Here is a 27,576-nt window from a genome sequence, read left to right on the forward strand (position 1 = left end):
GAAGCCGAGTGCCAAATTCACACTAACTTTCAAGATAGAAGAGGAGGCTTCAGAAATAGTTTGTTGTTGCAGTGACTGCTACAGACCACAAACAAGAGTCCAAACGCTCGCGGGGCGTCGGGGGATCTGTCTGGTGCTCCCCCTCTGTAGGCATGTCCCCCGTGCTTTTCCAATCCTCTCCACAATGTTGCGAAACAGCGGGCACATCTTTCTCTGCCTGTGTCACAGATGGGCCGGCCCCAGGCCCGGAGGTGTGCATGACTCATCTAAGGCCACACAGCAGCCACGGCCTAGAAGAGCATTCCTCAACCTTGGCACCATCGACATTGGCAAGGAGATCACGCCTGTGTGTGGTAGGATGTTTGGCAGCATCTAGTCCAGTGATGGCGAACCTTTTGAGCTCGGCGTGTCAGCATTTTGAAAAACCCTAACTTAACTCCGGTGCCGTGTCACATATAGAAATTTTTTGATATTTGCAACCATAGTAAAACAAAGACTTATATTTTTGATATTTATTTTATATATTTAAATGCCATTTAACAAAGAAAAATCAACCAAAAAAAATGAGTTCGCATTCACCTCTGACACGCATGTCATAGGTTTGCCATCACTGATCTAGTCTCTACCCACCGGATGCCCATAGTACCCCTCCCGAGCCACGACAATCAAAAATGTTTCCAGACATTGCCAAATGCCCCCTGGGGGGTGGGGGGCAGTACCAGCCCCATGGAGGACCACTGCCCAGAATGCTTTTCGTTCAGCATGCCAGCTTTGTCTTTGAAAACTCAACTCCGCCGAAACCGGTTTGGCTCAGTGGATAGAGCGTCGGCCTGCGGACTGAAAGGTCCCAGGTTCAATTCCGGTCAAGGGCATGTACCTGGGTTGCGGGCACATCCCCGGTGGGGGATGTGCAGAAGGCAGCTGAGCGATGTTTCTCTCTCATCGATGTTTCTAACTCTCTATCCCTCTCCCTTCCTCTCTGTAAAAAAATCAATAAAATATATTTTTAAAAAAAGATTCATTTCTAAAAAAAAAAGAAAACTCAACTCCAAGGACCAACAACCCATCTTTTTCTTCTTCCCCAGCCCATAACACAATCTCTTGGAAGCAGATTGAACCCGTATTTCAATATCCACCTTTGGCATCCTTTTCCAAGGTATTTCCAGGGTGGCAGATGGGAGAAAATGGAAAAACAATATTTGAACACAGGCCCTGTTTTCCACTGGGCTCTGAGAAAATCCCCACCTGTGCACGCTTAGTCTATCTCTGGCCGATAAGGCCGCTCATAAAGCCAGGGCCCCAGCCAGGTCCAGGATTCCTACGGACACACCATGATCAGGGCGCTGCTGCTGTCTGCACTGGTGGCTGGAGGTAAGCCCTGCCACCCAGAGGCACTGTCCCCGTCCCCTGGTGGGATTGGGGACGGGACTCCCCTGCCCACACTGGGCTCGGTCCTCCGGTTATAAGAAAGCTGGAGTGACATTCCAAGGACAGGCAGCAAAGGGCAGGACTCTATGGCCTCTCGGGACCCCTCTAGAACAGGATTTTCTCTTTGGAGTTGGGGGGAAGCAGCAAGTGTAGGTGAGATTACTTGGGTCACTGCTTCCTGGACTCACAACCCTTTCTCTTTGCACAGCTCTCAGCTGTGGGCTCCCCACTTACCTGCCCCATCTGCCCAGGGTGGTTGGCGGTGAAGATGTGAGGCCCAACAGCTGGCCCTGGCAGGTGAGTCGCCCGCACTCCACTTCTTCCCTCCCTGCTCCCACCACCTCGCACCACCCCTGTGCCTTCCACCATGGGGTCTATGGCACTGGCAATGATGAGAAAATTCACCAATAAAATACGTTTCTGTGGCCTTGGTCAACCTTGGAGGGTAGAGGAAGGGGCACCTTCTCCAGCTGCAATAAGGAGCCCCCCATCCAACTTCCCGTACATATGTGTGTCCGTATGCGCATGTAGTGTGGGGACATGAGTGTGCACATATGCGTGTGCAGGTGGTCATAGAGGTTTCCTGGAGAGGATAACTTTTTTAAAAATATATTTTTATTGATTTCAGAAAGGAGGGGAGAGGGAGAGAGAGAGATAGAAACATCAATGATGAGAGAGAATCACTGATCAGCTGCCTTCTGCACGCCCCACACTGGGGATCAAGCCCACAACCTGAACATGTGCCCTTGACTGGAATTGAACCCAGGACCCTCCAGTTTGCCGGTCGATGCTCTATCCATGGATCTAAACCAGCTAGGACTGGAGAGGATAACCTTGACCACAACCTGTAGGAAGTGAAGAAGAAAACTATGCTAATACCTGGGAGAAGAATATTCCAGACAGGAGGAATAGCAAGTGCAAAGGCCCTGGGGTAGAGTGGGCTCGGTGTACTTTTCCATGCCCTGGAGGTCGGTGTGGCTGGAGCAGAGGGGAGTGGGAGCCCATGAGGTGAGGGCGGTCATGTAGAGCTTTGTAGGCCTTTGTACAGATCTGGGTTTTATACTGGAGGGTCTGGGCAAGGAAGAAACATGGATATTTTGTGTTAATTTTTATTTTTTAATGTTGCATTAAAATCTTATTGATCCTGATTCCTGAGTTTCTTGGTGTCCCTTACATTTCACACCTGAGATGAGTGCCTGGCTCACCTAGCCCTGGCCCTGCTCTCAGGGGTGGGGGATGGGATGCTGATGAGCAGGAGGCCCAGCTCTTTTGGCTACCAGAGCACCATGCTTCTCCCCAGGTCTCCCTGCAGTTCAGCTACAATGGCCAGTGGCGCCACACCTGCGGAGGGACCCTGGTGGCCCAAAACTGGGTCCTGACCGCTGCCCACTGCATCAGGTAAGTGCTGTTCCCAGACACCCAGCAGCTCACCCCGCCAGCCAGCATTCATCTCCAGTGTCAGCCCCGGTGCCCTGAGCCACCCTGTATAAAGGAGCCTTGCAAATATCCACTTGCCTGGCCAAGAAACAAGCTTTCGTCGACCTTTAGTTTCGTCTGCTGGGCAACTGATGGATCAATAGGTGACATAGACTGAGTGCCCTATGCAGGACACTGAGCAGGAATGTTTGGGGGGGAAGGGGGGACTCATTTCCTGCCCTCCTGGGGTACTGGGTGTGGCCTCTGGATCTGGACTTGGGTTCCCTTGAGCAATTTGAATGACTTTTCCAAGCCTCAAAACCATCACCTACAAAAAAATGCAGATAACAGAATTTCATGTGGATTAAATGAAACGATGTGTTAAAGGCCTGGCACTTAGTAAGTGCTCAATGAACGCCAACTGTTTCCATTACAAAGGCCCACAGGAAAGACAGGTTCCCTGACATTCACTGTCCACCTGTCTTTTCCCCTCCTTAAGACCTCTGCTTATTGCGCCCCAGCAGGTGCCCAGTGGCATTGGCCTTGGGTTGGTATGACTCTCTCCTTGCCGGGAGGGGTCCCTTCTCCTCACCTAAATTATAAGCTTTAGGAGGTGGTAGGGGAAATAACAGAGGCCTGAGAGTCAGGAGTCCTGGCTTCAAGTCTGGACTCTCACTAATTAGCTGTCAAACTCTGGACCAGGCACTCCTCTCTGAGCCTCGGTTTCCCCATCTGAAAATGAGAGGTTTGGGAGATTAAACTGAAAAATGCCCTTGAGGGCAAATGACTCTGTGTTCTCTGTGCCCATCTCATTTCCTCCATAGTAACATAGAGTTTACATCACTATAACTTTTATTTTACATTGCAGTTTATCATTAGTATCATTTAGTTATAATGTTTATATAATTATAGTCATTACGTTACACGATAACTAATCAATTGCCTCAGGGAAGAATAATTCCCAAGTGCCAACTAGTGGCATACTTGGGCCCATCCCAGCGTTATCCGAAGCCAGGCTTCTGGAGACCGTGCATTGGGGTGTCCCTGCCCATGGGGGAGGGGGGCGCAGAGAGAGGACCAGACAGCCAGGAGCTGACCCTCTCCGCTCGCCTCCCTTCTCCCAGCTCCTCCAGGACCTACCGCGTGGTGGTGGGCCGCCACAGCCTCTCCGTGGACGAGCGTGGCTCTCTGGCCGTCAAGGTCTCCAAGATCGTGGTGCACAAGGACTGGAACTCCAGCCAGCTCTCCAAAGGGTACCTCCTGTCTGGGCGCACTTGGGGGCGGGGGCAGCAGGGGCACAGACAGGAGGGAGTCTCCCAGAAGGCACCCCTCCTTTGCTCCTTCTGTAGGGAGAGGGAAGGAGCTCTGACCTTTATATGACCTTTAGAAGTAGAGCCAGCCCCAAAGATGCCTGGGATGAGGGTGTGAGGGAGAGGCAAAGACTGTCAGGGCCCCCTGGGTCTCCTGCCAGTGAAGCTGCAGATGCCCTGTCCACCCCGGGCACTCACTGACCAGGTATCGATTCCAGGCCAATCCCTGGGGACACAGGAATGGGTCTGCAGGCTTCATGACTATTCAGTGAAGTAGGACACGGTGTCTCCTGCCTTCCCCCACCCTGTACCCCTCCCTCCAAGGCCTTTTACATTTTCAAAGAGACCCTGAGAGCCTGCGGGGACAGCTTGGGGATGATGGACACAGGCAGATGACCAGGGTCTCTGAGCTCTCCAAGGCCCACAGTCACTATCCCCCCTTTACTCTCAGATGGTCAGATGCTATCCTATGCCCACCCCAAGCCTTTACTGACCCCACATGTACCATGCCATGCTGGACACTGGACTCTGGGTGCGGCACACACAGAGGGGCACAGGTCACCGTGCCAGGCCGCAGGGAGCTCAGGGCATGCGGGTGGCAGTGGGGCAGTGCGGGGTGGTGGTTAGGAATTGAGCTTCTGGAGCCTGGTGGCTCTGGTATGAAAGATGACTGCTGACCCCGCCTGGGTTCCTCAGCTTTTCTGTGCCTCGGTTTCCTCTTCGTTAAAAGGCCTGCCTCTAGGGTTGTTGTGAGGATTAGATGAGATACTATATGTTAAGCACTTAGACAGCGGCCTGGGAGGAGGGTGGCCCAGACTTCCTGGGGAAGATGAGGAGGAGGAGGAAGCGAGGAAGGAAAAGGTCCCCTGCAGAATCCACCACTCGCTCCTGCCCGTACCTGCTCTCAAGGGGCAGGCCAGCAGAGACGCATAGTTCGCTGCTTTGGGATTAGCTGCATCATATGCAGAGCTTCCTCCCTCGCCCTTGGGGGTCGATGCCCCTGTTAGCTGGGACTGTCGTCCAGATCCTCCACACGTGGCCTCCCCGTATGGCCTCGCTTCTTCGTGGCGGAGGCTGGGTTCCAAGCACAGGGGCCCCGAGGACCAGGCGGAAGCTGCATCTCTTCTCACGTCTTAGTCTCAAAGGTCACCTGGTGTCACTTCCTCCACATTACAGGCCCCGGGCCCCCTCTCATTCCAGGGGGAAGAAACCCAGACCCCACCTCCTGATGGCCAGAGCGTCTACATCACCTCATAGCAAGTGCCTATGGGCTGGGAGATCCCACTGCAGCCACCATGGAAAAGGCACCTGCTCATCCCTAACCATCTCCTAGACAAGAGCGTGAGAGTAGGGAGGAACCCGGGAAGACTCAAGGTGGGAGGAGAGCAGGGAGTAAGGGCAGAAGGCCTTTGCATCTGAGCATCTCCTGCCGTTTTCTCACTGAACACAGGAAGTAGATGGTCAGGACAGACATCACCAGTCAGGACAAGTGTCCCTGCTGGTGCTGGACAGAAGCTCGGGATCCTTGTCAACACAGCCCAGCAGGCAGCCATGACTAAGCCATCAGAGTGGACATTGCAAGACAAAACCTCCCTGCCCTCCCTGTTCTAAATAATCCCCCGAAAGGCTCTCAGGGGTTTAGGGCTCCAAGCTCCACCAGAGACAAAATGCAACCTGGGGTTTAGAAGCAGCTGCTCCCCAGTCCCTCGGAGCCCTGGCAGAAGGAAGCCTCGCAGTCAGGCTGGCCAGGGAGGGGCTCCGAGGTTCCAGCGGGGGCCAGACCAGGAATGAAATTAGGACAGGCACAGTCAGCCCTCTCTTTACGCTCTCCCACTTCTCCGACCCAGGAACGACATTGCCATGCTCAAACTGGCCAGCCCTGTGCCCCTGAGTGACAAGATCCAGCTGGGCTGCCTCCCTCCTGCCGGCAAAATCCTTCCCAACAACTACACCTGCTATGTCACAGGCTGGGGAAGGCTACAGAGTAAGTGGGGGCCGGGAGCCCCAAGGGTTGGGAGGGAGGGAGGCAGTATCACCCTTGTCCAACCAGGGGCTCTCTCCACACTCTCATCCCAGGGTGTCTGGGAGAAATGCTGGCTGCCTCAGAGGGGCAGGATAGCATAGACTGATAAGCAGTCAGGCTGCCTGGGTTCAAACCCCAGCTCCTCCACTTGCTAGCTCTGTGACGTTGGGTACATGACTTAGCCTCTCCATACCACGGTTTCCTCATCTGTAAAATGGGAATAATAACAACACCTACACCACAGGGACCTGGGAAGTGGACTGAAGGAGGTATCCATGGGAAGCACTTAGGACAGTACATGGCACATAGTAGGTGCAGTGATAGTTGTCATGTCACTGTGACAGAATGAGGGTAATAGTGACCACATGACATCTGGCTAAGAAGTTTCTCTGTGTGGCCCAAGGCCGGAGTCCGGAACAGCATCCACTCTGTGACCTTAGGCCTCACAAATGTCCCTCCTCTCCACACATCAACCTTACCTGTCCCACGTGCCACCGGTTTTACTGCTCAGACCTGGCTTTGTGTGAGCCTCCTTTTGACATAAACTCCAAGGTCAGAAAGCCAGTGATGGTAGGCCCCAAGACACAGAGGACCTGCCTTCCCTTGTCATACCACCAGAGGTCTGGAAGGCTTGTGCAGGTGATTGTCCCTTTCACAATGACATAAACCCATTAGGATAAGTGAGGTATTTTCCCAGAGGTACGTCAACACACATGCACTCAAATAAGTTACTACCGCCCTCTGGACGGGCGTATGTGCAAAAACAAGGACACGCGGAAACTCAGCAGAAGTGAGAAGCAGGGGAGGCGTCACAAGCACAGCCTCTTGCTCATTTACCCAGAAAGCACCGGGGCAGAATGCATTTCGCTGGAGGCAGCGAGAGCCAGGGAAAGGTCCACATGCTTGGCTCTCGGTCCCAGCTCTGTGGATGAGCTCTGTAACCCTGGGCAAGCCACTTTGCAGCCTCAGTTTCCTCATCTGGCAAAACGGAAATACAGATGGCAAGATTAAAAGAGATGACAAAAGAGATATGACAATGCTTTATACATTGTAAAACATTATACGTGTTAATTATTTATTCAAGTGGTCTTGGGCAAGCTGCTTAACTTCTCTCAGCTTCAAGATCCCGTCTATCATACAGGAAAATACATTTACTGTGAGGTTTAGCATGTTTTGAAAAGCCTAATAAAGCACAGGTGTAGGCTTATAATACTATTAATCCTTGCCATAAGTAGCAGTGATAATAGTAACGGAGGTGATGGTGACAGTATCATTAGGGGCCATTAGGAAAGCCCTACCTTAACCACATTAGAATATTATTCCCAACTGGGACTGGAAATGCCAGGAGGTTCACTGTTATATTTAAGGTAAGTGATAGAAGCCCATGAAAATAGCCAGTCTCAACCAACGGCAGAAACACAGCCAGGCTTCAGGAACAGGAGAGAATCAGGGACTGGAAGACTAAAAAACTCCAGAAACCCTCTCTCAAAATATCCTTCTTGGTAGATCTACTTCATTCTTCTCTCCCTAGAGGAAAATGGCAGCCACTGCCAACCGCTCCCAGGTTTACAGCCTCTCTGCCTGGGATTTCTGAATTCTAATCCCAAATTCCCAGGGAAGGAGTTCATTGGCTGAGGTTGAGTCAGCTGTTCACCCCTGAACCAATCATCAGTGGCCAGAACACTAAGCAATCAACTGTGAGGACACAGGATAAACAAACATGGCTGCTCCCCTTGCAACCATGGATGGATGGGAAGTCAGAGTGACCAGAAAATAGGGCTGGGCAGGAAACCCAGCAGGCATCTACTACTTCCTTAATTCTCAGCAGTCCCTTTGTCCCTGTAATGCTCGCTCTCTCTCTCTCTCTCTCTCTCTCTCTCTCTCGCCTTCTCTCTTCTCTTGTCTCATCAGCCAACGGGGCCGCTCCTGACATCCTGCAGCAGGGAAAGCTGCTGGTTGTGGACTATGCCACGTGCTCCCGCTCTGACTGGTGGGGCAGCTCCGTGAAGACCAACATGATCTGTGCTGGGGGCGATGGCATCATCTCCAGCTGCAACGTGAGTGCAGAAAGTTGGGTGCGGCCCCTCCACAATGAAACGGGGCTGGGGGTGGGGAGAGGTTCTCAGGGGTCCTCAAATCTGCCCCCTGCCTGCCAGCAGAAGCACCGGAAACAGCTCCAGACGTTCCCGTCCCTGACCTGTGTCCTTGTCGTCTCCAGAAAAGATGTTTTGAGATGTTCCTTGTAGTATCCGCCCCCTCACTGCTGGGAAGTCCTTCCTTGGGTCTCACTGGGGTCTCTCATCACCGTCACCTCTCATATTCTCCCCTCTGTGTCGGAAGGGAGCCAAGGGGTGCATGCTCTGGGTTAGGGCCTTTCTAAGTGACTTCGGGCTTATCTGTTGAATTAATTGCACTTATGGCCCAGTGTGTCCCCTCATGGTAGCTGCCACAGAGCCTCCCTGGAGACCGTGTCCTAACCAGAAGGAACTGCGAGGGGGTGGACCTTGTATCAGAGTGAGGGCAGAGCAAGGAGCCTCACATGTCCTGCCAATCACACTGTGCCCTACACGCTGCCCCCATCAGACCAGCCCCCGGCAAGGTCCCTCATCATGAGTGGAAATGGCCGGTGGTGGTGGAGCGCCCGCCATTCTAACTGTGGGTCGCAGTCTCTGCTCCTTCACTTATTGCCTGTACAACCTCAGGCAAGTCACCACCTCTGGGGGCCTCAGTATTTCCTGTCAGTGAAATGGGAATACTAACACTTACCACATAGGTTTTGGTGAGGATCCGTGAGGTGAGGAGTAGGAAGTGCTTGGCTCAGGTCCAGGCACCCAGAAAGAATAAAGGTTCGTTCTTGTTGGTATTATGGTGCCACCTTGAGCTGTGAGGTGCCACAGGGGCTGGTCGGAGACCATGGCGACTTGTGGCGGAACAATATAAACATACTGCAAACATGGGAACCCGGGTCTCTAGGGGCAGCCCCTTCCCCTCCCAGCACCCACCCAAGCGGCCAGGCCCTCCTGACAGAGCCCCGCCTTCCCCAGGGGGACTCCGGAGGACCCCTGAACTGCCAGAAGGCCGACGGCCAGTGGGAGGTGCACGGCGTGGTCAGCTTCGGGTCCTCCCTCGGCTGCAACTACTACCACAAGCCCTCTGTCTTCACCCGCGTCTCCAACTACATCGACTGGATCCATTCGGTAAGAACCGGCTGCACCTCGGGCCCCAGGGGCCTGCCCTTCCTGACCTGGCTCCATCTCGGGTTTGAGAACCCCCTCCTTCCTCCTGAGAGCCAGGCCGGAGCCCCTAGAGGAGGCCGCAGACCTGGGCAACCCCTGCGCGGCCCCCTACGGGCCCCACAATTTCTGTGTGGATGGAGTGAAAATGCACGTAGAGATTGACAACAGAGAACAGTCCTCAGGCACTAAGAGTGGGTTCCTTAGGATTAGTGGGGTGTTCTGTGTTTGCTTATCTGCGTGTCAGCCCAGACCCCACCTTCCAATGCTATCAGAGTGTTTATCTGCAAAGGCCAAAGCCTGGTAGGCTGAGACCCGCCACAGTCTTAATCATGGGAAACCACCCCCCACCCCCACCCCCACCCCGGTGCAGACGGTAGGTGACAACCATCTCGCTCTGCACGGGACTGAGGTTTCCTGGAAGGAGGAACTTTCCATTTTAGATGGGAACAGGCCAGACGAATGGGACTCAGCTGGTCTCACTGTTATAGTGAATGTGTCCCCGAGAGCTGTCTCCTGGCAGCTCAAAACCAAGACCTCATAAGCTTCCACGCCAGCCCAATTCCTATTTTAACGAAGAGCACGCATTTATAATAATGACCATGAAAATTGTTCTTTAAAAGACTGGCACCAATCTTGGAAGAAGCGGGGTTACAATCAGCAGCAGGTCTGAGCAGCCCCAAAGGGAAGAGTCATCACAAGAAAGGCAGGCCTGGCCCTGGCCGGTTGCTCAGTGGTTAGAGCTTAGGCCCTCGGACTGAAGGGTCTTGGGTTGGATTCTGGTTAAGGGCACATGCCTCCGTTGCAGATTCAATCCCCGGCCCTGGTTGGTGTGAGTGCAGGAAGCAACCAATAGATGTGTCTCTCTCGCATCCATGTTTCTCTTTCTCTCTCTCTCCCCCTCCCTTCAACTCTCTCTAAAATCAATGGGAAAAATATCCTCAGGTGAGGATTACAAAACAAAAAAAGAAAAGAAAGCTGGGCCTGGGGAACATGGGGACATGGGAGGAGAAGGCATTGTGCCTAGTGATGGCTGCTGGGAGGGAGGACACTCCATGTTGATTAGGGGCACTTTTCCCCACCTCCTGGCATCACCCCCACCTCAGTTTGCTCTTCTGTGAAATGGGACTTGAACGTGACCAGGACTCCTCCGTGGGTAAAGGAGCAAGAGCAAGTGGGAGCTGGTGTTTGTGGCCAAGCCCCACAGAAGGGAAAGCTGGCATCCGATTTCATTATTTTAATTTTCCAAAACTATTCAACTGACTCAAAGTGACACTGTTATAAAACCAAATATGAAACCACAGCCATGAGCATGTGGTCACAGGGGGAAACACGCCATCAGACGGGCCCCGTCAAAATAAGCAGGTGGCTGCCTCCGAGATTCCCATTCCCGCTCGCCAGCTCCTTGCTCATCCGTCTGCCACTGGCACCGCTTTCCAACAAGTGTCACAGACACCAGAGATTCCAGGCAAGTTTGTTGGAGAGAAAAGAGTAAAATCAGGCACAGAGTGGCTATTCACTGGTAGGCTTTTGTCTTTGTGTTGTGTTGTGTTGTGTTGGGTAAATTGGAGGAAAGCCACGATTCCGTTTTGGCAGAGGAAAATTGGAGTCTGGCTTTTAAAGTGTCACCAGCATTTCAAAGGAGCCTGGCCCAAGACGGGCTGGACGGAAGGATGCTTAGAGGATTTTTCCCAGATACGTCCCAGGATCCTTTCCCAGCCCCGCTGCCATGTGAGTCACCGGGCAGCTGGTCCTGGCAGCACCTTCAGGGCCCAGAGCAGAGGCCAAAGGCAACTGTCCTGAGTTTTTGTCCCAGCATCAGCTGTTCCCAGGGACAGACACAAGCACCACAGAGGAGGCCGCAGCCGAAAGCATGGCCAGATGTCAGGGGGGATCAACGGGAAAGTAAGCCTTTGCAGGCAGCGAGGCAGAGGTCCTGGGTTCACGGGACAGCAGCCAGGCAGGCACCTGTGCCTGTGACGGGTCCCAGGAGTGGCAGAACCAAGCAACCAGCTGTCCCCTGGTGGAGGCTGCCCGGCAGCTGCAGAGGCTGGTGAAACCTTGCAGCGGTCACAGCCCAGCGGCACGCCCGGTGTCACCCACAGGCGCTTGGGAGCACCAGCCCAGACAAACGCAGACGGGTGTCAAGGTCAGGAGGTTGCCATGGAAAGGCAGGAGCAGGAAAGTGACAGGAGACAGGTGGCCGAGGGCAGTCAACTTTTCAACAAATGTTCACTGAACGACAGCAACACATGAGTCTTCAGCGTTCACCACTTTATTTTTATTTTTACTTTAGAAGGTAATACATACTCTTTACAAAAACATTAAAAGAATATAGGAGTATATCAAGTAAAAAAAATATGCCAGAAAAAGGAAGAAAAAAAATAGTACTAGTCCCCTTTGTCTCGCATCTCCAATTCCAGCCCCGCCCCAGAGATAATCATTGCTAACAGAGCCGTTTTCTGGATTTGTTTATGTCACCCATACACACTGTCTTCTAACCAAAAATAGGATTTTACTCTTTATACTGTTCTGCAACTTAGTTTTTTCACTTAACACCAAACCACATCTACACGTGAGCACATATATTTATGGCATCCTTTTGAACAGCTAAATAATATCCCCTGCTTCCTGGTTCCCACCCCCACACGGCCGCAGGGACATCCGGGACATGCATTCTTGCACACGGGTTGAGCATCTGCTACAGCCATCCAGCAGCATCTCCGGGTCATGGATGGCGTGTGAACATGTTTCAGAGAAAGCGGCTAAACCGCCTCGGAAAACAGGCTACAGCAGCGCTATGCAAACCGCGGTGCCTGTTAACAGGTTCAGGGCTCTCGAACCCTTTGCCAAACCCATGGAATCAAAAAGCTATCAGTTGTAGGAGTTCTCGAGCAGGTCGGTGGAAAGCTGTGATAACTAGAACTCCTCGGGCGAGCGCTGCTCCACCCCGGCCGCCTCTGGTTGACCAAGCAGCGCAGAGCCTGGAGGAGAAAGCCGGCCACTCGCAGCTCTCTGCTCTGCTGGGTTAACCTGCTTGTTTTCTGACGTGTCCTGCAGGTGATGGACAATAACTAACCACCAGAAGTTCCCAGCACTATTTCAAACTTGGACAGGCCCCAGAGGAAAATAATAAAGTGACAACAACATGAATCACACCTGGGTGAGAGTCTTATTAGCAAACCATCCTCACATCCAAGGCTCCAAAAGCAAGAAAGAGGCCAGATCAGGATCATTCAAAAGACCTCAGGGTTGGGGCCTTCTCTGGGGTGGCCAGCCGATCATGTCCCTGTCCCCAGTGCAGGCTCCTCCGGCCAGGAAGGCCCCTGGAGGCACAGGCTGGACTCAGAAGGCCCGGGTGCGGCCAGGTCTCTCCACGGGTTAACGGGGTTCCCCTGGACAAGCCACCTGAGCTCCCTGAGTCACCTCCTGGGATGGGGTAGGGGTGGGGATCAAATGAAATGTTCTGAAAAAAGCAAGTCTCCTTTATAAGGAAGAACAAACGGTTGAAGCAGAATGAGGGGGCAAATAGGCACAAGAGAGTCCATATTCACCTGAGGTTTATTTTGTTAAGGATATTGCAAAGCAGGAAAAATTAATAATTTTTAAGACTTCATTTAAGATTCACAGATGGCAGCTGTTCAGATCCCAGTAGTCCCAAACTCGCTGCTCTAAGAGATGCTGGTTTGTGTGTAGCTAAAACATCCCCACAGTTCAGTGGTTCTCAAGTGGGGGCCCACCAGGGGACATGTGGCGATGTCTGGAGGCATTTTTGGTTGTCACTGTCCAGAGGGAGATGCGACTGGCAGTCGGGGCAAATGTCACCGCAGGCACCTCCTGGGTAGACGCCAGGGATGCTGCTAAACATCCTACCACGCACAGGACAGCACCCACCCTCAGCAGAGGAGTGTCAGGCCCCAAATGGCAGAGGTGCTGAGGCTGAGACGCCCTGCTCTAGAGGAAATACAAGCATCAGACCCGGTCGCTAGCCAGGCAGCCAGCCACGGGGCGGGAGGAGCCACACGCCGTCCACGGCATTCTTCTGCTCTTCTCCCTCCATCGTCGGTTGCTTGTCTCCAACTTGGAAGCTGCTAAGAGCCTGTCTGCCACCAGCTGAGAAAGAGCAGACCCCCAATGGCTACAAAATCTTTCCAGAGGGGACAGCCGGAGTTGAAGGAAAGCCCAGGCCTCAGCAGACACCAGGCGAGGAGCAGGAAGGTTAGGGGGTAAAGGGTCAGGCAGGGTCGGGGGCCCTGGCGTCATGACGTTTTAAAGAAGAGTTTTTTCCGGAGGAAATTAAAACACCCAGGAATCTGTTTGTAAATGCCTTTCTCGGAAACAGCATCAGCGACCTGTGAAAACACGGCCACGGGGAGCTCTGTGAGTTCCCTCCATCCAACCACGAATTCCTTCCGTTTCTGGAATCCCAGAGGGGTGGGGCGTGTCTCCTAAGGAAGCACCTTTAAACGGCTCAACTGCAGCCTCCTTGGGCGGCTGGGGGTGGTTAAAGAACAAGCATCTCAACCAAAAATTCAAAAAAACCTTAGAATTCAAAATTTCCAAATTCAAACCTCACCAAGTTCACCTGCCCACGGCACGTGGGGCCCTGCGCCTGGCTTTTCTTCTCCTCTCTGCTCAGCAAAGCAGAGCCAGAGGCGACACAGAAGACAGGAGGTCCCTGCCCAGTCCCCCCTCTCGCGGCACAGACCCCTGAGCAGAGCGGGCCACGCGCGCTGGGACCCTGGGAGGGAGCCAGTGCTCTGAGTGGGACCTCACTCAGCGAGGCTGGGCCTATCAGGACATCCTCGCTGCTCTCTCGCTGGGGCCTCACCCTAAAGAGGAGCCATGATTCTGGAGGGTCAGGAGTATAGGACCATGCAGTGGGGCGAAGGGTGCAGGGACAGCCCGAGACCTGCCCTCGGGTGCCATGCTCTGTCCACTGAGCCAGCCCACCCCGGGGCTGAGGACGGGCTCGTCGGGGGAGAGGGGAGCAAAAGGTGTCAGCCTGGGGACCTCGGAGAAGCCGAGGAGGATGTGGCCCTGGCATAAGGGGCCAATGTCACCACAGGTAGTGACCTCTCGCGTTAGAGAAGTGAAAGCCCTGACGCGTGGCAAGCCAAGGTGTGGCCGCAGACGGGGTTTCGCATCTTTTACCTTATGTCTGCGTGCTCCCCCCACCACCCCGTCCTCCCAGCAGCCTCCCCTCTCCTTCCCAGGGGCGGGGCTCACCCGGAGCAGGAGGCTCTGCAGGTCTTCCGAGTGAGCCCACTGCTCCAAAACGCCAACCAGGGTCTCGATGTACCAGGAGCCGTTATTGGGATCCCTCCAGGAGACAAAACCTTGGGAAGGAGAAAGGCCGGCGTTGTTGGAGCTGCCCCGCCCCATGCATGCAGGCGCCCCCCACCCCCCACCCCCAACTCTGACCCATTCACACATCAGCAGGAGTGGCCCACCGCTCTGCATCCTGTCCCACTCCCCTGTCCCACGTGCCATCTTATTTCATCCTCACCACCACCTCGTGGCGTTGGCTAGGATTCCAGCTTTCCAACGAGGACACCAAGGCTCAGAGAAGTCAAGTGACTCCTCCGAGGGACCAGAAAGGAAGGACACTAACTCCTGCCCCACCTGCCACGTGCCGGGCACTGCGCTCAGCAACGTGCCAGTCACCTCGAGAAGCCCCGTGACAAGTAGGATCATTATTCCCACTTTAAAGATGAGAAAACTGAGGCGAGGCCAGGATGTGGAGGCACACAAGCCCCAGGGCGCATTCCTCCATAAATTTTGTATCCCCGGCGCCCCGCCTGCCTGGATCCGAGGCTCAGAGAGGTGAAGTAACTTGCTCAGGGCCACACAGGTGGCAGGAGGGGAACGGAGACTCGGGCCCAGGTGTTTGCTCTCACAGCTGCTGCTGGGACGGATGGGAGGCCCCTGGCGGATGCACTCACCTGGGAAGGTGGAGTAAGACACGAAGATGTCACTCGGTGTGGGCAAACTAGACACGGCGTCCGGCTGGTCGTAGCGGCCGGGGTGGTCCTGGAACGGGAAGGCGTCTGGCTCGGGGTTACCGTCAAGGGCCCTGTCCTCAGGGGAAGCGGAGACCACCTCAAACCCATGGTCTTTCTGCCCTGCAGGGAGCGAAACCAGACAGCACTCGTCACTGAAACACACAGACCACAGCTCGGGCCCCATGTCGCCTGTCCCAGCCCAAGACCGCCCGCTCCCTCTGAGCGGGGTTCCCGTGCTGGGCAAACACGTGTCGGAAACCGAAACAGAAGCTTTACTTTTGTCTACGACAAGCGTTTTACACATTCATTAAGTAAAATGTGGGGGCAGAGGGTGGAAAGATGCAGCTATAATGTAAGAACAGCTATAAAAAGTTACAAGGTGTGCAGCCAAAAGAATTCAAAGCAGGAGTCCAACAGAAAACGTGTACCCAAAGGGTCACTATTCCCAACAGGCACAGATGGGAACAGCGCAAGTGCCCATCCACAGTGACTGGATGAGACGTGGCAGAGACGTCGGACAGAACAGTGATCAGGCTCAGAAAGGAATGGAGCCTCCGCTGGTCCCCAGCACAAGTGGGTGAACCGTGGGAGCACGCGGAGTGAGAGAACCAGACACTAGAGGCCTCGGAATACGCCTCCACGTGCAGAGCAGGCAAATCCCCGGAGAGGACAGCAGGCTCGCTGTCACCAGTGCTGGGAGGAGGCGGGGACGGGTACGGAGCTTCCTTTTGGGGTGATGAGAAAGTTCTGGAATCAGATGGTGGTGATGCGAATGTACTCCATGCCACTGGGTTGTATACTTAATGGTTAAAATAGCAAGTTTTATGTCAGTAAGAAAACAAGTCACAGTATTTCAGCCTTACAAATGGGAAGGAGCCCTGACCGGTTTGGCTGAGTGGACAGAGCGTTGGCCTGCGGACTGAAGGGTCCCAGGTTCGATTCCGGTCAAGGGCATGGACCTTGGTTGCGGGCACATCCCCAGTAGGGAGTGTGCAGGAGGCAGCTGATCGATGTTTCTCTCTCATCAATGTTTCTAACTCTCTATCCCTCTCCCTTCCTCTCTATAAAAAAGCAATAAAAATATATATTTTTTTAAAATGGAAGGAAACTCTGATGCATGTTACAGCTTGGACGGGCCTTAAGGACATTCTGCAAAGTAAAGCATGCCGGTCACAGAAAGAAGGCAGCTGAAAGGGCTTCAGGAAAGAGAGGTGGAGGCGGAGTAGCCCAGAGGGTCCCTGAGGGCAGGGTGTCTGGAGCAGGGGCCTGGGACCCAGCCTCCAATGTGAGACGGGAGGACAGTCCTGGTGGGAAAAATGGCCGGCAGTTTGGGTGGCTCGACCTATGGTGGGAAATAGCAAGGAGGGAGGGAGGTCACAGCTCACCCAGGAAGCTGGGGTCCCGTCTGTAGAAACAAAGATGAGACAGCGATGGTTCTGGCAACCCCATAACGGCAACTCCAACATCTGCTGACCCCTCACCCCACACGGCTGAAGCTCAGAAACTTGATAGTTTGCGTTCTCACAGCTCATGGGCAGGGGCCAGGATTCTGCCTTATATCTTCCTGCCTCTCAGCCCCGCTGCTGTGCCCCAGGGAGGCCCCCACGCCTGCAAAGGGGGCTTGAGGGTGTGGAAGCTGGACTGCAGCTTACTCAGGTCGCTGCGTCTGGTTATTTACTTGGTTGAGATTCTAGAATCTGGGACTGACCTGAGTGGACCAGGGGAGGGGACCTGAGATGTGAACTCGGGACTGCGGCTGGGACCGCCTGGGGAGCCGGGTGTGGGGGTCGGGGGGCACTTCAGTGGACAGTGGGGGATGACTAAGAATGGCCTGAGGAGACAGAGGTGGGCAGAGGGACTGCCCGTGAAAAGCGGAGCAGAGACAATAGGGTCCGAAAGGGGACTCTGGGGAGAAGCGAGTGGGTCGGACAGGGGACGCCAGCAGTGCATATTCACGACTCATCCTCATTCTACAAATCTGATGCGAAAGCCTAGCTCCCGGGTTACGCACTGTATGCACAGCTTTGTTCTTAAGGAGGCTCGATCAGATTTCGCTCACAGATATTTTCATACGGTCCGATCTCAAATTCAGAACTCCCCGGGAGGTGGGACTAACTCCTTCCCCGTAAGCAAGAACATTCAGTGGGGAGAGGACCTGTTGGCTGAGCACCTGCAATCCACAAGCACTGCAGCATCCTGCGCCTCCGCCTGCCTTCTCGGCAGGAGCTCTAACAGGAGCTCTAACAGTACAGGCCGCTCAGCGTCCGCCACATGCATCACCATGCGGTGTCACCGTGCACCATGCTGCTTACTAACCCTCCACACCAAAGTCCCCCACTTGGACACGGGTTTCCGCCCTGGTGCCCGCACTGCCTCTCCGTGAAGAGCGTTAGAGGATTTTTAAATGGTTTTACAGTGTAACAACAGTGAACTCTAAACAGCAACCAGAATCCAGGACAGACTTTCTGCTGCATGTCAACAGGACACCCCGCCAGACACACTGAGAGATGGGGACATGTCTATTTCTGTTCTCAGCTGACAGGCCGCCCCCATGTGGCCACAGCGGTCATCACAAGCTCCTGTGGGGGCTCTGCAGGGACCAGAACACCAAAGGCAGCTGCCTTCCAGCTCGGGAACCTTGGTCTTCCCAGCGAGTTGTTTGGGTTTGTTTTTTCATGGCGGGAGTCTACATTATTTCAGATTTCACTCGCAGATATTTTTATATGCTTCTATTTCAAATTCAAATAATTAGAATCTACATAAGATGCAACCAAACTGAGCTTTGTGCCAGGCGAGGACCCGGCTGTAGGGCAGACAGCCTGCCCCTGCCCTGGGAGAGCTGACCAGGGCATGAGGCTGTCTCAACACAAGAAAGTGCTGTGAGCCCTAATCGGTTTGGATCAGTGGATAGAGCGTCGGCCTGCAGACCGAAGGGTCCCAGGTTCGATTCTGGTCAAGGGCATGTACCTTGGTTGCGGGCACATCCCCGGTGGGGGGTGTGCAGGAAGCAGCTAATCGATGTTTCTCTCTCATCGATGTTTCTAACTCTCTGTCCCTCTCCCTTCCTCTCTGTGAGAAATCAATAAAATATATTAAAAAAAAAAAAAAAAAAAAGAAGAAGGTGCTGTGACAGGGAAGGACAGGAGTGGCCCGAGCACAAGAGCCAGCTAACCCTGAGGTTGGAGGAAGCAGGTGTTTAGGGAAGACTTCCTGGAGGTGGTGACAGTTAAGTTTTAACCAGAAGGATGGATGGTCAAGAGTTGGCCAGGAGACAAGGCAGAGGATGGCACAAGGAAAGGCAGAGGCGCAGGCCAGAGCCTATGGCAGCCCGGGAAGGTTGAGCAGCGCTGGGCAGGCACAGCATGCCGGGCTTGGGGAGGCACTGTGGCCGGGGCCAGATCACCAAGGGCCTTGTGGGCCCCACTAAGGAGTCCGAAGACATGGCAAAGATTCTCCGTGATACTGAGAATGGGTATTGGGGCGGGCACGGAGCTGGAAGACTGGCTAACTAACTTTCCCAGAAAGCTGGCCTCCCTTTCTTGGGGGTAGTGGGAAGGAGATCTGGTTGAGGGAGCTCAGGAGAATGACAACAAGGAAAATGAAGGAGTTTTTTCTTTTTCTTTTGTTTTTAATCCTCCCTCGAGGACATGTTCAGAGAAAGGAGAAGGGAGAGATAGACAGAGAGAGAAACATCAATGTGAGAGAGAAACATCGATCAGTTGCCTCCCTTGCATGCCCCGACCAGGGATTGAATCCGAAACCTAGGTACATGCCCTGACAGGGAATCAAACCCGCAACCTTCCAGCGTACAGGATGACACTCCAACCCACTGAGCCACACCGGCCAGGGCTGAAGGGGTTGTTCTTTCTCCTCCACTTTGTTTATTTTTGTCAAGTCTCTAGCGTTGAAGGTGCCAGCGCTGCAGGAACCTCTGCGTTGAGACCTCGAAAGGCTGGACAGAGCTGACACCTACTCTAGCCAGATGTAGGTGCTGCCGCTCAAACAACAGCGACCATGTCTGGGCCCTCTGCCTGCCTGGAGAGACCCCTTGGATATCGTGGGGGGCTGGATGGAGCAGGAGGCAGGCAGCGGCTCCTTCCCCACCCGCTTCTCCCGCAGGGCGGCTGAGGACCTGCTTACCTCCCCCGCAGGCCTGGATGAAAAACAGCTTGGGCTTCCCTCCCAGGCTGGGGCAGCTGGTCCCGTTGAAGATGTTCACGATTCTCTCCACAGGCACAGAACACCCATCTGCGCCATAAACAGCCCCCGGGAACTGGAGGTGGCTGGCCTAGAAGACCAAGAACCCTGGTTACAAAACCAGGAAGCCGGGGAGGACTCCAACAGCCTGCCCGGGAAGCTGAGGCCCCTACCTGGCAGCCGTGAGAGAGGATGACCACCACGCAGCAGTCCAGGGCCCCGTGGTCCCGCCGCGCCAGCTCCATCAGAGCCTGGACCATTTGCTGCAGAGAGAAGGGTGCAGGTGAGCCTGGCGGATCGGGTCCCCATCCTGGGCACCTGGACAGAGCGCCCTCCCTGCTCCCAGGGCCAACCTGGGAGTAATGACACTCGTAGCAGTCACAGCAGCCACCATTCTTTTAATCCTCACAGCGACCCTAGGAGGCGAATCCTGTTCTCTCTGTGTAGACAATGAAACTGAGGCTTGGGAGTCACCTGCAAGGACCAGGAGGGCAAGTCCTCCACCCAGGGCTCTCTGAGTCTGAAGCTTAAACTGGAAACCACTGGGCAACACTGCTTCTCATGGTCCTACAGACCTAAGGGCTAGTCCTGGGGAGTCCCCTGCATGCAAGGTCCCTCGCAGGGAGTCCGCCCCGCCTCGCCCGCCTCTCTGCAAGGACAAGGCCTCACCTTGGCAGTCAGGTCGCTCTCCACCTCCACCGCGAAGTGCAGCAAGCGGAAGCATCTCTGCAGCTTCTCACAGTCCACGTGGGAGCCCTTGCGGGTGCTGAGCCCCGACTTAAGGCAGAAGTTCATGTTGTTGATAATGAGGCAGTGGCCACAGGGGTCCGCGTTCAGGGTGTACGCCTGCCAAGCACAGGGACCGACGTAAACCGGGGTCTCACTGCTCTCACCAGGTGGGAAGGTGGGAAGGTGGGAAGGCGGGAAGGCGGCCCCTGGGTTTCACTCGGGTGGTGGGCAACCAGGAGCGGTGAGACAGGAAAGGGGTCTGCCCTGCCTCTGAAGGAACAGCGGGGTCTACGCCCAGCATCGCAGAGCTCGGCAAACAGACTGCAAAGCAGACCGAGGGGAGCACTAGGTGTGATGTTCAAATTGCTCCAAGTGGGGAGATCAGTTCCCACGACCGTGCTCAGGGGTGGGAGCTGCTAGCTTAGAAATCCAACACCACAGACACGCACCCCCAAAGGACCTTACAGACCGCCCAGTCCAGGGGAGCACTGAGAATCATGTGGGTGACTCTGTGGGCAGACTCGTGCCCAGGCCCACCTCGGAGCATTGACACCACTTCCTCCCCAGGCTCAGCATTTCCCTTGTAATCCTCTCTCCCATCAGCCTGTTCATTTTGTCTGTGGTATGTAGCACTCTTTATACTCATATATTTCTTCCTAGAAACATATAAAGTATCCCAGCACAGAGGCCAGAGCAGTCACACAATAAACGCTATGAGTGAGCGAGTGAGTGGCTCGGCCTGGGTGGGTGCCACAGCCAATTCTGACCCCCTGACGCCACAGATGAGGAAAGGGCAGGGTGGGCCCACCTGCTCCAGAAAGAGCTGAGCCGGAGTCAGGAAGCTGTAGGGTCCTGGGACCGGGACCCTCTCCCCAGCTGGGCTGGGTTCCCTGAGCTCCCGACACAGCTGCAGGGAAGGGCCTGGGGAGTAAGGAGCAAGAGGGCCCAAAGCCAACGCAACTGGCCCCAAATCATATGAATGCTCACCAAATCAGCGCTTCCCCTCCGTCGCCCGTGAGCACCTGGAGAGAGAGACAAAGAGGGAAAACATGAATGTCAGGGTCCAACAGGGAGGGGCAAGGGACTCTGGAGCTGAAGAACACAATGAATAAAATAAAAAAATGCAACAGAGAACATCAATCTCAGACTTGGTCAAATAGAAGAAAGAATCTGTGACGCAGAAGACGAGTCATTTGAAAGTACCCGTTCAGAAAAGAATACATGCTTTTCAGAGGAGGGGCTCACAAAATTAAATCTTCTGTAGACTTGCCAGAATATTCCACCTATCTCATATGAGTATTCAGAAAGGCTAAACCAAAATTAAATTCGGAATTTCAGCCTGCCCGGCTGGACCAATGGCCACGCCCACCTCTCTCAGTACTCACGGATATCACTGAATCCTCCAGCACCAATGTCCACTGGCCGGGGCACCCCTGGTCTGGGAACCTGTGGATCGAGCTCCTCTGGCCCCAACACCACTGGAGTGAGTCTGCCTGGGGTCGCCTTCGACGGATCCTGCTTCACTACTCTTAGCTCCTCTGGTCTGACCACCACAGGCCTGAGGTCCAGGGGTCTGATGGCTTCCGGATTCCGCCTTGCTGCTTGGCTACTCGCTCTCAGCAGTGAAGCCAGGCTCTGCTGGCCTGTGTCCTCCAAGCAGGAGATGAACAGAGGAAGGGCCTGACTCCCTCGAGTCTCCAGATCTATGACCAGCTGCCTGGCCTGATCGCGCCGAGACCCAGAGCCGGCCCTCTGTTTGGAAAGAAACACATGGCACTATTTATTATTCACACACTTTCCTGTGACTCTCACCCTGTCCCCCTATTGCCCAGATAGCATAAATCTATAAACAATCAGCCATATGGGCAAAAACTGAGCCTGCCTTTGCTTATCTATTCATTCAGTATTTTGGAGGCATCTACTGTGTGCCCAGGGCTGTGCCAAGTACTGAAAATACAGCAGGGAACAATCTCAGTCCTCAAGGAGCAAACATCGTGCGGGGACCGCACACAGATAAATCAATAATGACACAGCGAAGAGAGAGGTGCCCCCGGGGAAGCACAAGGGACTGGGAGAGTACAGGGGCATCCAACTCAGTCCTCAATGGTCAGAAAGACTTCCAGCAGGGGACCTTAGCTGAGGCCCTAGAGCAGCGGTCGCCAACCTTTCGGACCACCCGGACCACTGGTTGGCGGCCGCTGCCCTAGAGAATATTAGGATGTGAATAGCAAGATGTAATGATGGAAGCAGAGGCTGGAGTGATGGAGCCACAAGCCAAGGAATGCTGGCAGCCTCTCGAAGAAATGGATTCTCCCCTAAGCCTCCAGAAGGAAGCAGCCCTGCTGACACCTTTATTTTAACCACTTAGGACTCACTTTGGATCCTTGACCGCCAGAAAGGCAAGAAAATAAGTATGTGTTGCCTTAACAAAAAGAAAAAAAAGGAAGTGTGAAATAGGAAATGTAAGTTGGGATGGGGAACAGTAGTGAGGGATGAGGCATTTGTGTGGTCATGTCAAGGAAGCTGTGAGAAGCCACGCAAGAGTTTTAAGAAGGGAGTGACAGAATCAGATCTGCCTTTTAGAAAATTCATCCTGGAGGCAGGGAGGACAAAGAAGGGAGTGAGCCACAGCCAGGTCGGGTGCTGGCAAAGATGGAAGAGAGAAGTGAGAGGGCAGACCACAGAAATAAGGAAGGAGAATGGACAGGATCTGGCCATTGATTGGGTGGACGGTGAAGATGGAGAAATGGTTAAGGTTGACAGGTGTGGGGATGGAGAGGCCGGTCACTGAGACAGAGAGTGGGGTGGGAGCAAGAAGATACTGGTTATCTGCTGGTTGTCCTCTGAGACCCAGCCCTGGGCAAGTTCCTCTGGATCCACAGGAATAAGACACGGCCCTATCCTCAAGTTCCTTCAGCAGCACTGCCCACGGGAACATTTTGAGACGATGGAAATGTTCTTTGTCTGAGCTGTCTAATACAGCAGCTAAACAAGTGCTTTTAAAGAGAACCTCCAATGTTCAACTTTATTATTCCCTCCACTACCTGCATAAGGCCGTTCATCTCCAAAACCTCTTACAAAACATAAACTTAACATATGAGGGGCTGGCCAAGGAGGACAGGGCACAGGCTACAACACATGAGCCCCTAGTCTGTGGCTGACACTCTGCTGTCTCACACCCATTATCTCATTTAGCCCGCAGGGCAGTACTAATGTTGTCCCCATTTCATAGCCCAGGAAACTGGCTCAAAGAGGGTGACCTGCCCAGGGACAGGGTGCCAGGCAATCTGTCCCCCAAGTGGATGCTGTGGACCTCCATGCTAGAGGAGGGGAAACAAACATGCCTCCTGGTGGCCAAAGCACAGCGCTGCAGCAGCAACAGTGCCCGCTGATGTGCAGGCGCGGGATGGCTTGACCAGCCCTCAGAGAAGCGTATGGCAATGGATGTAGTGGGCTCGCTGCCGGGAAGAAAAACGAGGTTCCCCACAACGGTTTCCTAAAGGGGGTGGGGTACTGGTTGGCACGGAGGGGGGATCTCGGCCATTAAGTTACGTTGTAGCTCCAGCAACCCTCTCCGCGTGACTGAAGTCTGCGCCCGGCAAGGGAACGGGGGTGGGGGGGGGGGGGCGGGGGGGGGGCGCTGGCTGGGAGGGGGCGGGGCGCACCTGGATGTCCTCGATCATGTCGGGCTTGAAGAGCTCGCAGGTCAGCAGAGCGTCCCAAAGATTGGCCACCTGCAGCTCGCGGACCAGCTGCACCCGGCACCGCCGCAGAACCTGCCGGTCAGCTTCGTCCATGGCGAGCAGACCGCTGGGACCCCAGCCGCCTCTATCAGCTTCCGGGCCCCGGCCACCGCGCCCCGCCCCCTCCCCGGGACCCGCCCCCGATTCTCCCTCAACCCCGGGGTCCCGCCCCCAGGCCCGGCCACCTCCAGGCTCCGCCTCCGAGCCCTGCCCCGCCCCCCGCGCCAAACCACGCCCCAAACACACCCGCGACGCGGCGGCTGGCTCCCGAGACCTCTCGCTTTTACAGAGCCCCGTGTGGGTCACACTGCTGTGCCTGGAGCCACGGTCTGTCCCTACAGGCCCCTCCTCTGCCCCCCGTAAAACCATAAACCTGCCACCCCGCTGCCCGTTTCTCATCGTTCACTGTTCCAACTCGCGTCTCATCCAACCAAGCCCACCTTACACGGTCTCCTCTTCCCTTCCCTGCCCTTCCCATCTTTCCTCCCGCCCACAACGGAAAAACACGGATGGAAATCTACTCTTTGGAACTCCCGGTTTGCACCGCTCATTTCCACATTTGAAAAGCAATTGCTCCGGTTTATGGAGTCCCAGCCACTTTACATCACATTACCTCATCTGTCCCTGACTGCAGTACTACCAGGGAAGTACTTTCCCCCCGTTACATATGTGGACGGTGGGGCTTGAGCAAGTGAAGTCACCGGTCACAATCACAGAGGTAGTGAGTGGCAGAGGCGGGAAAGATTTACACTGGAACCTGACTCCAAGTCCACACTCTTAGAATGTATTCTCTTAAGCAGCAAAACCTCAGCCCCTTTCATTCATTTATTCCACAAATATTTATTGCAATCCTGTCTGTGCCAAGGTCTGTGCAAGCTCTGAGAAAAAAAACACACGCACACAAACAAAAGCCCTGACATTAGGAGCTTATATTCCAGTGGGAGAAGAGAAATTTTATATAATAAAAGGCTAATATGCAAATAGACCAAACTGCGGAACAACCGGTCGCTATGATGTGCGCTGACCACCAGGGGGCACACACAGAACATGGCAAGCATCGGCCATCGGGGGATGGTGGAGCAAATGAGCAGGTGTGCCAGACCAAGGCAGGGCACCTGTTGCTGTCATTGGGGTGAGCCTCTAGTGGTTACTGAAAATTCTTTGCTCCTGCGCTCCATGGTCCTGCCCAGCACTCGCACCTGCTGCTCGCAGTCCCAATCACTCCACACTGCCGTCAGCAGGTGCAAATCAAGGCTGCAGCGGCAGGAGGGGCCAGGCTGGGGTGCGGCCAAGACCTGCCCCTGTGCCCCCTGCAGCCTTGCGGCCCACAGTTCTTTTCAAGGTGCACGAATTCGTGCACTGGGCCCCTAGTGATAAAATAAAAGCTGTAGTATGTTAGATGGTGATAAATGCAAAGGACATAAAAATAAATAAAAACAGTGCAGGGAGGATATGAAATCTCTTTATATCTCTAAAGAACCTATCTCATTGGCTCAATGAAAGTTTACCTCCTTCACCTGTGCCTCTCCCTTTCCCCAACACCACCACACATCCCTTTCCCGTGCTAAGGGCAGGAGCTGGCACTAAGGTGGAGCCGGCTTTTGGGTAAATGGGTTTAAGAGTCCTGGGTTCCAGGCCTTGGGAAGGTCCCTGCCTCTCTCTGGACCTCAGTCTTCCCATCAGCATATGGAGGAGTTGGACTAGAGAGAATCCCTAAGGTCCTTTCAACTCTGACGCTCTAGGATTCTATGAATAGGCTTAAAGAGAAGCGGGACCAGCGATTACTTCCCCACCCTAGCAACTGTTGCTAGAGCAGGCCATCTCCTGGTAGCACTGGAAACTCCTCCCTGGATCGGGGAGGTCTCCTTGGCATCCCATCTTGCACCGCGACTTAGCCTAGCTAGCAGGCACGTTTTGACCTCTTTGGTTACGATCATCCCTTTTGATCCAGGCAAAGAGCGCTCCTCGTCCCCATGGTAACCGCGTTAGGTCCAAGCGCAGACGGTGTGTGGCCAGGGTCAAAATACACTTGCGAACAAGCAGTCAGTCCTTGCCTTCGATGCGCTGGGCCTTTAAGTACCACGTGACTCCCTTCAGGCTGGTCCCTCTCCCTCCTCCCCTCCCCAGGCCTGGGCGAGCGCTGCTGTGGACCAGAGCCTCCTGGCCAGCGGACTCACTGGACCTTGGACTCTGCAGCCCTTGAGGCCAGTGCCCTTTCCCGGTAACTCCTTCCCGGCGTGACGCGCGGAGCGGCGGACGCGGCGGGGCCGGGCAGGCTCGGGAATTTCCCTTCAGTCTCCCTCTTCGTTGCGGGTCCCTGCTGGGCCTGGGGGGGCACCGGGAGCCGACCGGGCCCAGCCCAGGGCTCTCGGCGGGCAGCGGAGGAGGCGACCGTCTCCTGGAGGGTGGCGACCTCCGGCGGGAGCCCGAGGCGTTGCTCAGACTCCGAGCGCGTCTGCGGAGCGGATGCCTGGCTTAGGGGCTATGGCCCAAGGGCGGTAGCCTGCCTACCTGTTGGGCAGGTGGTTTCCTGCCCGGAGGCCGGCACCGGCCCGTTGTCTGCAAAAGAACCCCACGGGCCCCGCCACTTGGGCCTTCTGTCTGGAGGCGACCGACACAGTTGAATAAGGCCTGATTGCACAGCACGATAGCAAAAGAATGATAACGAGTACCGCTGATGGACCCTGAGCCCCGTAAATACGTCACATTCGTTTAACTCCCAGGTTGATCCTTTCAAGACTGTCTTCTTCGCCCCCATGTTTTGGATAAGGACACTGAGGCTTCACCAGTTTAAGGGACTTCCCCAAGGTCATAACGTGGTGGAGGTTGGGTCCCGGTCTGAGGCTGATCCCAGAGCCCATGCGCTTCCCCAGTAGCTACATCCCCATCCGGACTCTTGGCGGGCTGTGCGTGTCTTGAAGGACAGAATAGGTTACAGGTTGCCTGATCGAGGAAGACATTGTTTTCCTATTTTATTCAGCATGCATGCAGTCCTCAACGTCGGCCATCGGGTTAGTCAGTGTTGTGCGGGCTCTCAGGCAGCATTTAGACTTCTAGCTGTCAGAATCCACCGCTGTTAGAGCTTTCGCTCACCCTCTCAAGAAAGGTGCCACCATAGACACTTGAACCTTACAACTTAGTTTATGAGAAGTCGGGATAAATAAGGCCCCTGGGAAGCCTTTGTATGATATCACCAAGATCACAATCCTGGAGTGCAAGTGTCTGTGCAATACTGCACTACCGTGTTCATTAACCAGCCAGGATTATTCCAGAAACCCTCAATGAATTCAGTCACTACACTCACCAGAGATGGAGCTTTAATATTTGAGAACCATGTCTGGTCTACAGTCTTTGTTATTAATTTCCCTTCACGTGGAAAACGAATTTTTTTCTCCAATGGAAGTGAAAACGTTGAGCATTTCCTGAGGTTTCCATTTATTGCTAACGATCAAATTAAAGAGCAGCTTCGTTTTTTTGTTCTAATGGGCTTGG

The 27,576-nt window shown here is 54.4% G+C and overlaps 3 protein-coding genes across 6 annotated transcripts in view; 2 read left to right on the forward strand and 1 right to left on the reverse strand.

The window, feature by feature from the left end:
• Positions 1-1,322: 1,322 nt before the first annotated feature.
• LOC139002901 (chymotrypsin-like elastase family member 2A) lies at positions 1,323-12,563 on the forward strand. The gene is made up of 8 exons (XM_070404149.1): positions 1,323-1,371; positions 1,637-1,725; positions 2,729-2,826; positions 3,969-4,097; positions 6,002-6,138; positions 8,089-8,234; positions 9,222-9,374; positions 12,471-12,563. Exons 1-8 carry the CDS (start codon positions 1,332-1,334, stop codon positions 12,486-12,488), a joined length of 810 nt encoding a protein of 269 aa, XP_070260250.1. The 5' UTR covers positions 1,323-1,331; the 3' UTR covers positions 12,489-12,563.
• CASP9 (caspase 9) lies at positions 11,670-24,174 on the reverse strand. Of its 2 annotated transcripts, none has more exons than XM_070404147.1 (9): positions 24,007-24,174; positions 21,727-22,093; positions 21,329-21,363; positions 20,282-20,458; positions 19,786-19,875; positions 19,556-19,703; positions 15,356-15,535; positions 14,640-14,749; positions 11,670-13,523 (listed from the first exon to the last, which is right to left on the reverse strand). In XM_070404147.1, the coding sequence occupies exons 1-9, from the start codon at positions 24,136-24,138 to the stop codon at positions 13,383-13,385; spliced, it is 1,380 nt and encodes a 459-aa protein (XP_070260248.1). In that variant the 5' UTR covers positions 24,139-24,174; the 3' UTR covers positions 11,670-13,382. The 2 variants fall into 2 exon arrangements, with proteins under 2 accessions (XP_070260248.1, XP_070260249.1); XM_070404148.1 differs by having other exon boundaries at positions 13,438-13,762.
• Positions 24,175-26,218: 2,044 nt separating this feature from the next.
• Positions 26,219-27,576, forward strand: part of DNAJC16 (DnaJ heat shock protein family (Hsp40) member C16) — a 29,512-nt gene continuing 28,154 nt past the window's right edge. The window contains exon 1 of one of the 3 annotated variants that reach the window (XM_070404151.1): positions 26,219-26,305. The gene's annotated coding sequence lies outside the window, so the exon portion shown is untranslated. Of the gene's footprint in view, positions 26,306-26,758; positions 26,778-27,576 lie in introns of those variants that run through there. The other 2 variants (XM_070404152.1, XM_070404153.1) reach the window with 2 other exon arrangements.

The sequence above is a fragment of the Myotis yumanensis genome, unplaced genomic scaffold (assembly GCF_028538775.1).
Source record: "Myotis yumanensis isolate MYYU_CA2020_CCGP unplaced genomic scaffold, mMyoYum1.0.hap1 SCAF_2, whole genome shotgun sequence".
NCBI classification, from domain to species: Eukaryota; Metazoa; Chordata; class Mammalia; order Chiroptera; family Vespertilionidae; genus Myotis; species Myotis yumanensis.

What these genes read in the sequence shown, in the direction of transcription:
- LOC139002901 (XM_070404149.1), top strand. Translation starts at nt 1,332, where the DNA reads ATGATCAGGGCGCTGCTGCTGTCTGCACTGGTGGCTGGAG. An exon ending in TCCAGCCAGCTCTCCAAAGG is followed by an intron (nt 4,098 to 6,001) that starts GTACCTCCTGTC and finishes TCTCCGACCCAG; the next exon opens with GAACGACATTGCCATGCTCA. An exon ending in AGGCTGGGGAAGGCTACAGA is followed by an intron (nt 6,139 to 8,088) that starts GTAAGTGGGGGC and finishes TTGTCTCATCAG; the next exon opens with CCAACGGGGCCGCTCCTGAC.
- CASP9 (XM_070404147.1), bottom strand. Translation starts at nt 24,138, where the DNA reads ATGGACGAAGCTGACCGGCAGGTTCTGCGGCGGTGCCGGGTGCAGCTG. An exon ending in CATCCAGGCCTGCGGGGGAG is followed by an intron (nt 15,536 to 19,555) that starts GTAAGCAGGTCC and finishes CGCTCCCTGCAG; the next exon opens with GGCAGAAAGACCATGGGTTT. An exon ending in TGCAGAGCCTCCTGCTCCGG is followed by an intron (nt 13,524 to 14,639) that starts GTGAGCCCCGCC and finishes GCTCTTTCTCAG; the next exon opens with CTGGTGGCAGACAGGCTCTT.